Here is a 13,890-nt window from a genome sequence, read left to right as displayed (position 1 = left end):
CAAAGATGAGAAGGTAGGAAAGGGGTAGAAAAACTGGATGAAAGGAAACAGGGAACAGAGGGTGGAAATGGGGTGAGTGCTGACACATTGTGGGGAATGCAACCAAAGTCATGGAACACTTCATGTACAAACTATCAAATGGAAAACTAATTTGCTCTGGAAACTTTACAATAAAAAATTAAAAATAAATCTACATTTTTTAAATTTAACTTGAACAGCACATTTTGTAATTTTTAATAAGATATATTGAGTTACTCAATAAATTAACATAGGTAATATTTATTGAGTGCCTACTACATGTATCAAGTGCTACTGTAGGTGCTGAGGAACAAAACTAACACGGTCATTGCCATCATAAAGCAGAATTCGGATTCATGTGTATGTGTGTGTGAGACAGAGAAAGACAGAGAGAACAAATAAGAATTTAGATACAGGGTTATATTTAAGAAGGTGACATCTGAGCTGAGATCTGAAGGTTAAGAAGGAGCTAGCAATGTGGAAATACAGGATAACAGAGTCGAAGATTCAAGGAAATGAAAGGTGGCCAGTGGTTGGAGATTCCTAAGAAGAGTACTGTGAAATGAGATCAGAAAGGAAGGCAGAGGCCAGATATGAATGGGCCTATAATATACCTTAATAGTCAGTTTTCCTAAGCAGTTTTAAATGAAAATCTTTCTTTTAATTTAACATTCTATATTTCACACACTACGGTAGTCATTTGTAATTTATGGAGGCAGTTACTTAAATCATGCAATGAGGCTGGCGTATCTCAATGAATAATTCATCTAGTATGTGAACTTATTTGAAGCCCAGCATCTACATCTTTGTGTACCTTTAATTTTCTTTAGTCTATGCACAAGTAGTAAAGCTTTTAGACTGGTAAGTTGTTGTTTTTGGTGAGTGTATGGTGCATGTATACACACACACACACACCCTGGAAAGAAATGAACTGTTGGACGCTAACGATATGAGTCTATAGAAAGTGAAAACCAAAAACCAAACCAAACTCGTTGCCTTCGAGTCAGTTCTGACTCATAGCAACCCTATAAGACAGAGTAGAACTGTCTCATAGAGTTTCCAAGGAGCATCTGGCGGATTCAAGCTGCTGACCTTCTGGTTAGCAGCTGTAGCTCTAAACCACTATGCCACCAAGGTTGCCACAGAAAGGGAAGAGATTTAAAAAGTAATAGTTTCAGTCAGATAATTTCTCATACATGCCTTTACTCCTATATAATTTCTTTGTGGTCTCTCGTTGTATATGAAATTTCATGGAAGTACAGCCAAAATGTTTCTTAGAAGCAAGGATGGCTAGACTTTGTCTCACATACTTTGGACATGTTATCAGGAAAGATCAGTCCCTGGAGGACATCATGCTTGGTAAAGTAGAGGGTCAATGAAAAAGAGGAAGACCCTCAATGAGATGGATTGACACAGTGGCTGCAACAATGAGCTCAAGCACAACAACAATTGTGAGGATGGTGCAGGGCTGGGCAGTGTTTTGTTCTGTTGTACACAGGGTTGCTATGAACCAGAGCCAACTTTGATGGCACCTAACAGCAAGAGCAACAATACAGTAATATTTGAGAATTGGGGTTCTGTAAATATCTGGGGAACACCAAGTGTTTGCCGAACTGATCCTAAAAATTTGGGGGTACATTTATTTACGCTCTTCCTTTGTAGATACTTCGAAGTAATGTTTACCCTGAAGTATAATAAATGTTGAATTTTTATACTACAATAACTTATAGTATTGACATTATGACTTGTAGTGACATTACGAATAATGTCACTATACTTCAAATTTTTACCATCTAAGGCTCAGAAAATGGACAGAAGGCAAAATATCCTTAAATTTCTCCATCTATTTAGAACATTAAAAAAATGAAATTTTTACAGATCATTAAGGATTCTACCCATTCATATCTAATTAAAAAGCTAATAATTCATCTGGTGGTTATTGTTTGGAGGAAGGAAAGTTCCTTTATTTAATTCCAGAATCTAATCCCAAAGAATTTTCAAGTATTTTATAAATTTATTAGTAACATTTCATATGAGTACATTGACATGTATGAGAGGGAATATTATCCAGAGATTGGCTAATGACTTGTTCATTTTTCCAAGATGATTCAGAAATTGTACCTCTGAACACTTATGCAGGCATTACAACTGTTTCTGCAATGGGCGAATGATCATTTTAGCCTTCTGGTCTTGGAAGGTTATTGCTGAGAATTACTACAGTTTCAACCCCACTGGCTCTTAATGAAATACAATCTAGCTTATTGGAGGGAAGGAGGAAAGGCTGTGGGAACCATAAAAAATTTCAGAATGTTCATGAATTCTTTAACAATAAACACTTGAATTTATGCCTAGTTTTACAATATTGTTCCATCTCACGTTCTTTGGAAGGAAATACAAATGGCCAATAAATATACACATTAAGACATATTGCCAAAAACTTTTTTAAAAAACCCACAGTTGTTAAGGGGAAATGGGGACCCTCATACATTACTGGTGGTAGTACAAAATGTTATAATCTTTTCACAGAGCAACTTGATAATATGTCCAAAACAAAACAAAACAACCCACTGCCATTGAGTCAATTCTGACTCATAGTGATCCTACAGGACAGAATAGAACTGCCCCATACAGTTTCCAAGGCTGTAAATCTTTACGGAAGCAGAATGCCACATCTTTCTCCCCCGTGATAATATGTCACAAAAGCCTTAAAAGAGATTCATACCTTTTGACCCAGCAATTCCATTCTAGGAATTTATCCAAGGAATTATTCATGGATGTGTACAATAATATAGCTAAAAGGAGATTCATAACAGCATTGATTAACTCCAAACTGGAAACAAACTAAATATTGAACAATAACTGGTTTAAAAAAATTATCCCACATTAATAAAATAGAATATTATGCTGTTATTAAAAGAAAACATGGTTAAAATTATTTTAAAAACTTAAGTCAGATCCTACAGTCCAAAACCTTCAATGTCTTTGCACCCCTCTTGGAAAAAAAATCTAAAATCTTTATCATGGTCTATAAAGCCCTATGTGGCCTGGTTTCTGGCTCCCTCTCCAACTCATTGAGGACCACTCTCCCTCCCTCTTTCAACTCTCCTTGCTCTTACTCAAGCATGCCAAGTGGCCTCAGTTTCAGACCTTAGCACTTGCTTTCTCCTCAGTCTGGAACACTAGTGGCTCAGCCAACTGCATGCCCTGCACCCTAAGTTCCCCGGAGACAACTTATCACTCTGTGTTCTCTTGCTATGCCTCATTTTTCTTCATTACGTTCATCACCACCTGATATATTACACAATTATTTTTACCTATCCTACTCTATTATAATAGAAGTTCTGTGAGAGCAAAGACTTTGTTTCACATTCTGCTGTACCTCCAGTGCCTAGCCAAAGTCTGGTTTAAAGGAGGCACTCAGGAAATACATTGAATTAATTTGTTGAATGAATGACACTGAAATGATTATTACATCTTACACAAAACAATATGTAAAGTATGATTTCACTGTCTATAAGATGTAAATCAAAATTGCCAGTGGTTTATTTTTAGTTCTACTTTGTGAAGTTTCTGCAACAGACAAGTATTATTTTTATACTAAGAAAAAAGTATGTGTGTATGTTTTCAAGCAATAAATAATAACCTACCAGTCCATTTAAGTTCTTTATGTTGTTTCTTCCTAATGACAATATCCTCAAGTTTTCTGTAGTGGAGAGAAAGTAATTTTTTGCTTATGAGAATCATATAACACAATTGTAAATCTAGTATAATAAAGCTTTAATAAATTTTATATATTAAGTATCCTTGGAATGTGCTCCTCAGAACACTCAACCATACGCGATCAAAAGGGCAGCATCTGTTCAAAAACAAAGTTCAGAAGGCAGAAAGGGGCAGGAAAGATGGGTAAATGGAAACAGGGAACCCAGGGAAGAGGTGGATAGAGTGCTGTCACACTGAGGGGATTGCAACTAATGTCATGAAACAAGTGTATAAACTGCTGAATGGGAAACTAATTTACTCTGTAAACTTTCACCGAAACCACAATAAAACATTCAAAAATCATTATATAATGAGTAAAAAAGGCTATGTTAATAAAAATTGGTAATCATGTAGAAAATACACTGACCTATCATATACGGTAAACACTACAATTTTACATCATGCCAATATTGAATAAAGAAATGGTTAGCTATTTGGAATGAATAGACTTAAATTGCTGGCTAGTAAAAGTATTACAGGGATAAAAAGTAAAGAAGATTTTAACTTTAAATTCAGGAATATATCTATTTCAAATATCTTATAGTATGAGGTCTCACACTAGAAAACGGAACTATATATTTCCATACATATACCAGCTCACTCCACAAAGGATCAGAAGTGAAATCAAATTAATCTAGTATTTAAAATATCTTTTGTTTTCAATTTTTAAAATAATTAGATTGCTATTTGTTTTAAAAATGAAATGCTTATTCATATTTTTTTAAAGGGTGTTTATATATCCATAGACTATTTCTGGAAGAGAAAAAAGAAAGTAGGAACGGTGGTTTCCTTTGGGGAGGAACTGAAAGAGTCTCTGGGTAGAGGAAGACTTATTTTTTACTGTAATCCCTTTTGAACCACTTCAATGAACCCATGTACATGTATTATTTTTCCAAATTAAAAAAAAAAAAAAGATTTCCAATAAAACAAAGAAAACCTCATTTCTATTCCAAGAAACTACTTTGATTACTTTTGTGTAAGTTACACATTTAGTTTTCATAATTTAAACTTATATAAGTATGCTATGCAATATGGTAGTCACTAGCTTCATGTAGCTATTTAAATTAATTAAAGTTAAATACAATTACAAATTCAGCTCCTCAGTCACACTAGCCACATTTCAAGTGCTTAATAGCTATATATATTGAGACAACACAGACATAAAACATCTCGAACATTGCAGAAAGTCCCAGTGCTGCTCTATAACATCCACAACTCAATGGTTAAGAACACAAATACAGTTTAACTAGGCTTCAGTCCCAACTCTCCAGGGAAGTAACTGAACTTTGAATGTCAGTTTCCTCACCTGTAAAATGGAGATAATATAATACCTATTTTAGAGAAATATCAGGATTAAATGAGATAATTATCTAAAACATTCAGTGTAATGCCTGATCCACAGTAAGCACACAATAAATGACATGTATACATGTATGTTTGTGTATCAGGCATATATAGTTTTATAAACTTTGGTTTTAATTTCTTTAATTTAATAAATTATTTTAAATTCTCTTTTGTGAAACACTGAACTTTCAAACAAGGTATTTGCAAAATGGTTTATGTAATTCATGCAAAATATTTATTTAATTAAATATTTAACTCATGCAAATGGTTTAACTATTGAAACAAGATTGTGTATAACTATAAATTAATAAAAAATACAATATTTAAGAAAATCACATAATCAACTATTCTTTAAAGCTTCTTGATATGGAGACATTACCTTTTTTCTATTTCATGTAGAATAAAAATCTTATTAAAAAATTCATTCATTCAGCACATATTATTTGAACATCTACTATATGCTACACACAGCTAAAAGCACTCAATAAAACAGTGAACAATACATATAAAAATTTGTGCTCTCACAGAGCTAACATTTTGGGGACAACAAAATAAATAATTTAGACATAAATTCTATTAGACAGTGACAGTTGTGAAGGAGGAAAAAAGTAGGTAAGAGGAATGAAACATCAGGGGCTGAGAGCAGCTGACATTTTATATAGAAAGTGACATACATAAAGACCCAAAGGAAGTGAGTAGCTGGCCATGAGGACATCTAGAGGAAAAGCATCTGCAAGCAGGAGGGACTTCGAGTGCAAAGGCTTTGAGGGGGAACCACATCAGGAGAGCTCATGAAACACAAGGAACTAGTTGAGGCAGTGAGGGAAGAGTAATTGATAAAGTTAGAAAGATAATAGATCCATTCAGTGCAGAAGAGATAGTGTCTTTAACAAATGGTGCTAGCAAAACTGGATATCCATTTGCAGAAAAATGAAACAGGATCCATACCTCACACCATACACAAAAACTAACTCAAAATGGGTCAAGACCTAAATGTTAAACCTAGAACTATAAAGTTCCTGGAAGATAACACAGGGACAAAGTTGGGGTCCTAATCTATGGTATAAATACACTATCAAACATAACTAAAAATATACAAAACAACAGAAGATAAACTAGGTAACTGGGACCTCCTGAAAATTAAATACCTATGCTTATCAAAAGACTTTACCAAAAGAGTAAAAAGAGAACCTCCAGGCTGGGGAAAAATTTTTAGCAATGACATATCTGACAAGAGCCTAATCTCTAAAATATATAGAAAACTTCAACGCCTCAACAACAAAAAGACAAACAATTCAACAAAAAATGGGCAAGGGACATGACCAGACACTTCACCAAAGATGACATTCAGGCAGCTAAAAAACACATGAAGAGATGCTCACGATCATCAGCTGTTAGAGAGATGCAGATCAAAACTACAATGAGATACCATCTTACCCCTGCAATAATGGCACTAATAAAAAAAAATTAAAAAACAAGAAACGCAGGCAAGGTTGTGGGGAGATTGAAACTCTTATACACTGCTGGCAGGGTTGTAAAATAGTACAACCACTATGGTAAATGGTATGGTGCTTCCTGAAAAAGCTACAAATAGAAGTACCATATGATCCAGCAATCCTAGAAAAAAAAGAGCAATGACAAGAATAGACACTTGCACACCCATTTCACTGCAGTATTATTCACAATAGCAAAAGGATGGAACCAACTTAAGTGTCCATCAATGAACAAGTGGATAAACAAAATGTGGTACACACATACAATGGAATACTAGGAGACAATAAAGAATAATGATGAGACCAACGATGATCTTACAGATGAATCTGGAGGACATTATGCTGGGTGAGATAAGTCAATCACAAAAGGAAAAATATTTATGATACCATAAAAAGTTAAGAATATTTTTATATGAAGAAAGCAACATTCTTTGATGGTTACCAGGAATGGGAGAGGGAGGGAGGGAGAATCACTTACTAGATAAAAGACATGCGCTAAAACAAACCAAACCTGTTGCCGTCAAATCGATTCTGACACATAGCGACCCTACAGGACAGAGTAGAACTGCCTCATAGGATTTCCAAAGAGCAGAGAGAGGATTCAAACTGCCGACCTCTTGGTTAGCAGCCAAGCTCTTAACCACAGTGCCACCAGGACTCTGGTGAAGGGAAAGGCAACACACAATTTGGGGGAAGTCTGCACAACATGACCAAGGTAAATGAAGACACTGAGAAGTATGCAAGAATAAAGGACAACTCTGGTAAATGCTTTAACATATACAATCCTGCAACAGCTGTAGTAAAAAAAAAAAAAAAACTAGTGCAACAGCTGTAGTAGCAACCAAAAATTAGTGAGTGGTTACATAGGTAGATAAAAAGATATGTATGCTATATAGGTGAGGGCACATGGGAGTATATGTACATGCATATATAGGTACAGTTGTGGGCATCTGTATATACTATTTGCATGCTGCATATATATTCATATATAACTGGGCACAGTTATGGAAGCTTCTTAGACACACCCAAGCACCTCCAGGGGCTGGGATACTGGGCTTGAAGGCTAAGGACCATCATCTTGGGGGACCTAGGTCAAATGGAATAACACAGTTCATAATGTTCTACATCCTAGTTTGTTAAGTATTATCTGGGGTCTTAAAAGCTTATGAGTGGCCATCTAAGATACAACTATTGGTCTCATCCTGTCTGGAGCAAAAGAGAGTGAAGGAAACCAAAGATTCAAGGAAGCAATTAGTCCCCAGACTAATGGCCCACACAAATCACAGCCTCCTTTAGCCTGAGACCACAAGAACTAGACAGTACCCAGCTATCACTAACGACTGCTCTGACCAGGGACACAATAGAAGGTACCAGTTAGAATGAGAAAAAAAATGTAAAAGAAAACTCAAATTCATAAAAAGACCAGATTTACTGGAGTAACAGAGACTGGAGGTACCCCGAGTTTATTGCCCCAAGACACCCTTTTAACCTGTAACTGAAGCCACTCTCAGAGGTCACCTTTCACCAAAATAATAGATTGGCCTATAAAATAAAACACCGTGCAGAATGTGCTCCTTAGAACAACCAACCGTACAAGACCAAACGGGCGACATTTACCCAAAAGCAAAGATGAGAAGGCAAGGAGAGGCAGGGAAACTGGAGAAACAGAAATGGGGAAGGCAGGGTGAAAATGGAAAGAGTGTCAACACATTGTGGGGATAGCAACCAATGTCATGGAACAAATTATGTATAAATTTTTGAATGGGAAACCAATTTGCTGTGTAAACTTTCACCTAAAACATAATAAAATGTTCAAAAAAAAAAATTACCAAGGTTTCTGGCCTGAACAACTAACTGGGATCACTAACTGGGATACAGAAGTATAATGAGTTGGTTTGACTAGAGATGGGGGAAGATATCAGGAACTCAGTTTTGGACATGCTAAGAATGAGATATCTATTAGACTGCCAGTGGAGATATCAGGCAATTGGATGCATGAGTCTAGAGTTCAGGGAAGACACCTGGGATAAAGATATAAATTTGGGATCCATCAGCATATAGATGGTAAAGCCATGACTTTAGATGTGATCATCTAGGGAGTGAGTGAAGAGAGAAAAGAAAAGAGGTACAAGAACCAAGTTCTTGGTCACTCTAATAGTTAAAAGTTAGGCACATGAGACTAGGAAGAAGTGGCCAGAAAGGGAGAAGGAAATCAGAAGTAGAAGTCAAACACTGAAAGTGCCTCAAAGAAGGAAGGGAAATCATCCGTGTCAAAATAGGTCAACTAAGATGAGAACTGAGAAACACCCTCTGAAATTGGAAATAGACTCTTTAAAAAATAATATTTAAATTAACATAAAATTCCTTTTTAAAAAACAGTGAATGCATAGCTAAAAATCTCTTATTGCTATACAGGAAAAGAAATTATGATGTCAAAGTTAATAGACTAATTGTTCTAACTTTTTTTCCATATTTTATATGCTGCATAAGTATGGCACCACTAGAAACACTTTTATTCTTCATACAAGGTCTTGATAAAAATCAAAAGTGTTTTAAAAGTTTGTGTTTTTTTTTTTTTAGTAAAGTGAAGGCATCGTTTTTCTTTTTAATCAAAGATATGAGGCAACAAAATTTGCTTCCTAATCCTTAATATGAGATTATTAACATTTACATTATGTAGCTTTTTAGTCATTGCTTTGAACATAGTCATGTCATGCAGTTTTCCAGTCATAGTTCGTGCAATAAATATAAATTGCCAGTAGGGTTATTCTTATAAACCACCCATTAAATAGGAATCTATTTCAGATCCTCTCATCATAGGATTATTGGTAAGACTACAGTACTAATACAAAAAGAAGAGTGGCACACCACTTTCAATATTGGACAGACCAACTAAAGAAGATCAACAAGGAAACAGAGGACCTGAATTACACTATAAACCAACTAGACTTAACAGACATATATAGAACACTTCACCCCAAAACAGCACAATATACGTTCTACTCCAGTGTGCATGAATCACTCTCCAGAACAGACCACATTTTAGGTCACAAAGCAAGTCTTGATAAATTTTAAAAGACTGATATCATACAAAGTATTTTCTCTGACCAAGATGGAGCGAAGCTAGAAATCAGTAACAGAAAAAAAGCTAGAAAATACACAAACATATGGAAACTAAATAACACACTATTAAACCACCAGTGGATCAAGAAAGAAATCAAAAGAGAAATAACAAATTTCTTAGAGTCAAATGAAAATGAAAGCACAACATACCAAAACTATGAGATACAGTGAAGGAAGTACTCAAGGGGAAACTTATAGCAATAAATGCCTACATTAAAAAAGAAGAAAGATCTCAAATTAATAACCTAACTCAACAATTCCAGGAACTATAAAGGGAAGAGCAAACTAAGCCTAAACCTACCAGAAGAAAGGAAATAACAAAGATCAGAGCAGAAATAGATAAAATTGAAAACAGCAAAACTATAGAACCAATAAAACCAGAAGTTGGTTCTTTGACAAGATCAATAAAATTGACAAACCTTTAGCAAGACTGACAAAGAAAAAAAAATGCAAATAACCAAAATAAAAAATGAAAGAGGGGACATTACAACTGACCTGATAGAAATAACAAAAATTATGACAGAATATTATGAAATCTGTATGGCAATAAACTGAATAAGCTAGGTGATATGGACAAATTCTTAGAAGTACTCGACCTACCCAAACTGACTCAAGAGGAATGCAAAAGTCTCAACAGACCCACACCATGTGAAGAGATTGAATCAGTGATCAAAAAAAAAGTCCTGGGCCAGGTGGCTTCACTGAGGAACTCTACCAAACATTTAGAGAAGAATTGACACCAATAGTGTTTAAACTCTTCCAAAAGATAGAGAAGGAAGGAATATTCCCTAATTCATTCTATGAAGCAAACATAACCCTGATACCCAAATCAGACAAAGATACCACAAGAAAAAAAAAAAAACTACAGGCCAATATCTCTTATAAAGATAGATGCAAAAATCCTCAACAAAATACTAGTGAACAGAATCCAATAGCATATTAAAAGAATCATATACCATGACCAAGATCATTCAGGGATGGTTCAACATTAGAAAATCAATTAGTATAATACACCACATCAATAGAACAAAGGAAAAGAATCACAGGATCAGTTTTACGGATGCAGAAAAAGCGTCTGATAAAATCCAACACCCTTTCTTGATGAAAACCTTAAAGAAGATTGGGATAGAAGGAAAATTCCTCAATGTGATTCAGGGCATATATGAAAATCTAACAGCCAACATTATACTTAATGGAGAAAGACTGAGTGCTTTCCCCTTGAGATCAGAAACAAGACAAGGATGCCCGCTCTCACCACTTCTATTCAATATTGTATTAGAAGTCCTAGCCTGAGCAATAACACAAGAAAAAGAAATAAAAGGTATCCAGATTGGAAAGGAAGTAAAATTATCTCTATTCGTGGATGATATGTTACTATATATAGAAAATCCCAAAGAGTTCACAAGAAAACTTCTAGAGCTAACAGAGGAATTTAGCAGAGTTGCAGGGCACAAGGTCAACAAACAAAAATCAGTTGGGTTTCTATATACCAGCAATGAGAAATCTGAAAGGAAAATTAGGGAAACAATTGCATTTATTATAGCATGTAAGAGAACAAAATATCTAGGGGTAAATCTACCCAGGGACATGAAGGATTTATACAATAAAAACTAAAAAACACTGCTGAAAGAGATTAAAGAAGACTTAAATAAATGGAAAAATGTTCCATGTTCATGGATTGGAAGACTTAATATTATTAAGATGTCAAGACTACCCAAAGTGATCTACAGATTCAATGCAACCCCAATCAAAACTCCAACACTCTTCTTTACAGAAATAGAAAAACCAATCCTCAATTTTATATGGAATGGCAAAACCCCGAATAGCTAAAACAATGTTGAAAGAGAACAAAGTAGACCTTTCTGATTTTAAAACATACTATACAGCTACAGTAATCAAAACAGCCTGGTACTGGTATAACGACAGATATGTAGACCAATGGAATAGAATTGAGAGTCCAGAAATGGTCATGGTCAATGATTTTTGACAAGAGTGGTGTCATGGATTGAACTGTGTCCCCAAAAAATATATGATCAGTTTGGCTAGGCCATGATTGACAGTATTGTGTGACTGTCCACCATTTTGTCATCTGATGTGATTTTCCTGTGTTGTAAATTCTACCTCTATGATGTTAATGAGGTAGGACAGGCAGCAGTTATGTTAATGAGGTAGGACTCAATCTACAAGATTGGATTGTGTCTTGAGCCAATTTCTTTTGGGATATAAAAGACAGAAGCGAGCAGAGAGAAGGGGGACCTCATACTACCAAGAAAGCAGTGCCAGTAGCAGAGCATGTCCTTTAGACCTGAGGCTCCTGTGCAGAGAAGCTCCTAGACCAGGGGAAGACTGATGACAAGGACCTTCCTCCAGAGCCGACAGAGAAAGCCTTCCCCTGGAGCTGGCATCCTGAATTGGACTCATAGCTTACTAAACCACAAGAAAATAAATTTCTCTTTGCCGAAGCCATCCACTTAGGGTATTTCTGTTATAGCAGCACTAGATAACCAAGACAGGTGCTAAGTTCATTCAATGGGGAAAGAAGAGTATCTTCAGTAAATGGTCCTGGGAAAATTGGATTTCCACATGCAGAGAAATGAAACAGGATCCATGCCTCATACCATACACAAAAATGAATTCAAAATGGATTAAGGACCTAAACGTGCAAACTAAACCCATAAAATTCTTAGAAGAACAATCAGGGACAATTCTATTAGCCCTAGCTTTCAACAGTGGATTATCTAATACAATAACAAAAGCACAAACAGCAAAAGACAAAATAAATGGGACCTCATAAAAATTGAAAACTTTTGTTCATCAAAAGACTTTACCAAAAAAAATGAAAAGACAAGCTACTGACTGGGAGAATATCATATCTCTGGAAACCATATATCAAACAAGAATCTAATAACCAATGTGCGCATAAAACTTCAACAACAGTAAAAAGACAAATAATTCAATCATAAAGTGGTCAAAGGACTTGAATGGTCATTTCTCCAAAGAGGACATTCAAATGGCCACCAAACACATGAAAAGATGTTTAGTGTCATTAGCCATCAGTGAGATAAAATTTCACTCTCACTAGGATTTTTTTTTAGGATAGCTAATATTAAAAAAAATAAATAATAAAAATGTTGGGGAGGATGTGGAGAAATTGGAGCCTTTACCTATTGCTGGTGGGAATCCAAAATGGTAAGCCACTGTGGAAAACAGTGTGGTGGTTCCTCAAAAAACTAAAAATAGAACTACCATGTGACCCAGCAATTCCACTCTTAGGTATATACCCAAAAGACTTGAAAGCAGAGACTCAAAAAAAAAGAGGCTTGTACACGAATGTTGCACTATTCACAATAGCCAAAAGGTGGAAATGCCCATCAACAATGGGCATAAACAAATGTGGTGCATACATACAATAGAATACTACTCAGCCAGCAGGAGAAATAAAGTCTTAATACATGCTACAGTGTGGATGGAGCTTGAAGACATACTGACTGAAAGAAGCCAATCACAAAAGGACAAATACTTTATGACCTCACTTATATAAAAAGATAAGACAAATGTATAGAGGCCACAGTTTATCAGTGGTTACCGTTGGGGGGAAAGGGTTTTATTAACGGTGCTGGGGAAATCACATTAAGCGTAGGGTTGCACAGACGATTACTGTTAAGTGCTGTCAATAAGTTGTACATCTGTAAAAAGTTAGACTGGCAAAAGTTGTATCATAGACAGATTTACAACAAAGACAAAAAAAAAAAAAAAAAAAGGAGGTAGAACAGAAGCACTAAACACATTATTAGGCCAATTAACTGGGATGTCCCATGAAACCAAGATCCTAAACCTCCAAACCAAGGAACCTCCTGTTTGTAATGTAGTGCCTGGGGTCTTGAAAACTTGCAAGTGGCTATTTAAGGCACAACAATTGGTCTCTATTCACCTGCAGCAACAGAAGAAGAAAGAGAGTCAGGAATTAGAGTATACAGAATGTGTGGCTAGTTGTCTCCATGAATAACTGCCCCCTTTGCCATGACATCAGGGGAACTGGATGGTGTTAGGCTACCATTACTGAACATTTTGTTCAAAGATTCCACAGAAGAATCCTGATCTAGAGGAGGAATATACAGAACAGAATATAAAATTCGCATGGACTTTAGACTTC

General features: G+C 35.5%; 1 protein-coding gene across 1 annotated transcript in view; it reads right to left on the bottom strand.

Moving 5' to 3' along the window:
* DNAL1 (dynein axonemal light chain 1) overlaps positions 1-13,890 on the bottom strand; it is a 51,093-nt gene that overhangs the window by 18,444 nt on the left and 18,759 nt on the right. Inside the window, exon 5 of the mRNA XM_049898309.1 lies at positions 3,666-3,721. Within this exon, the coding sequence (XP_049754266.1) occupies positions 3,666-3,721 (56 nt within the window). The remainder of the gene's footprint in view (positions 1-3,665; positions 3,722-13,890) is intronic.

The sequence above is a fragment of the Elephas maximus genome, chromosome 10 (genome assembly GCF_024166365.1).
Source record: "Elephas maximus indicus isolate mEleMax1 chromosome 10, mEleMax1 primary haplotype, whole genome shotgun sequence".
Lineage (NCBI taxonomy): Eukaryota > Metazoa > Chordata > Mammalia > Proboscidea > Elephantidae > Elephas > Elephas maximus.
The sequence above is the reverse complement of the archived record's forward strand: the minus strand, read 5'-3'. Positions and strand labels throughout refer to the sequence as shown.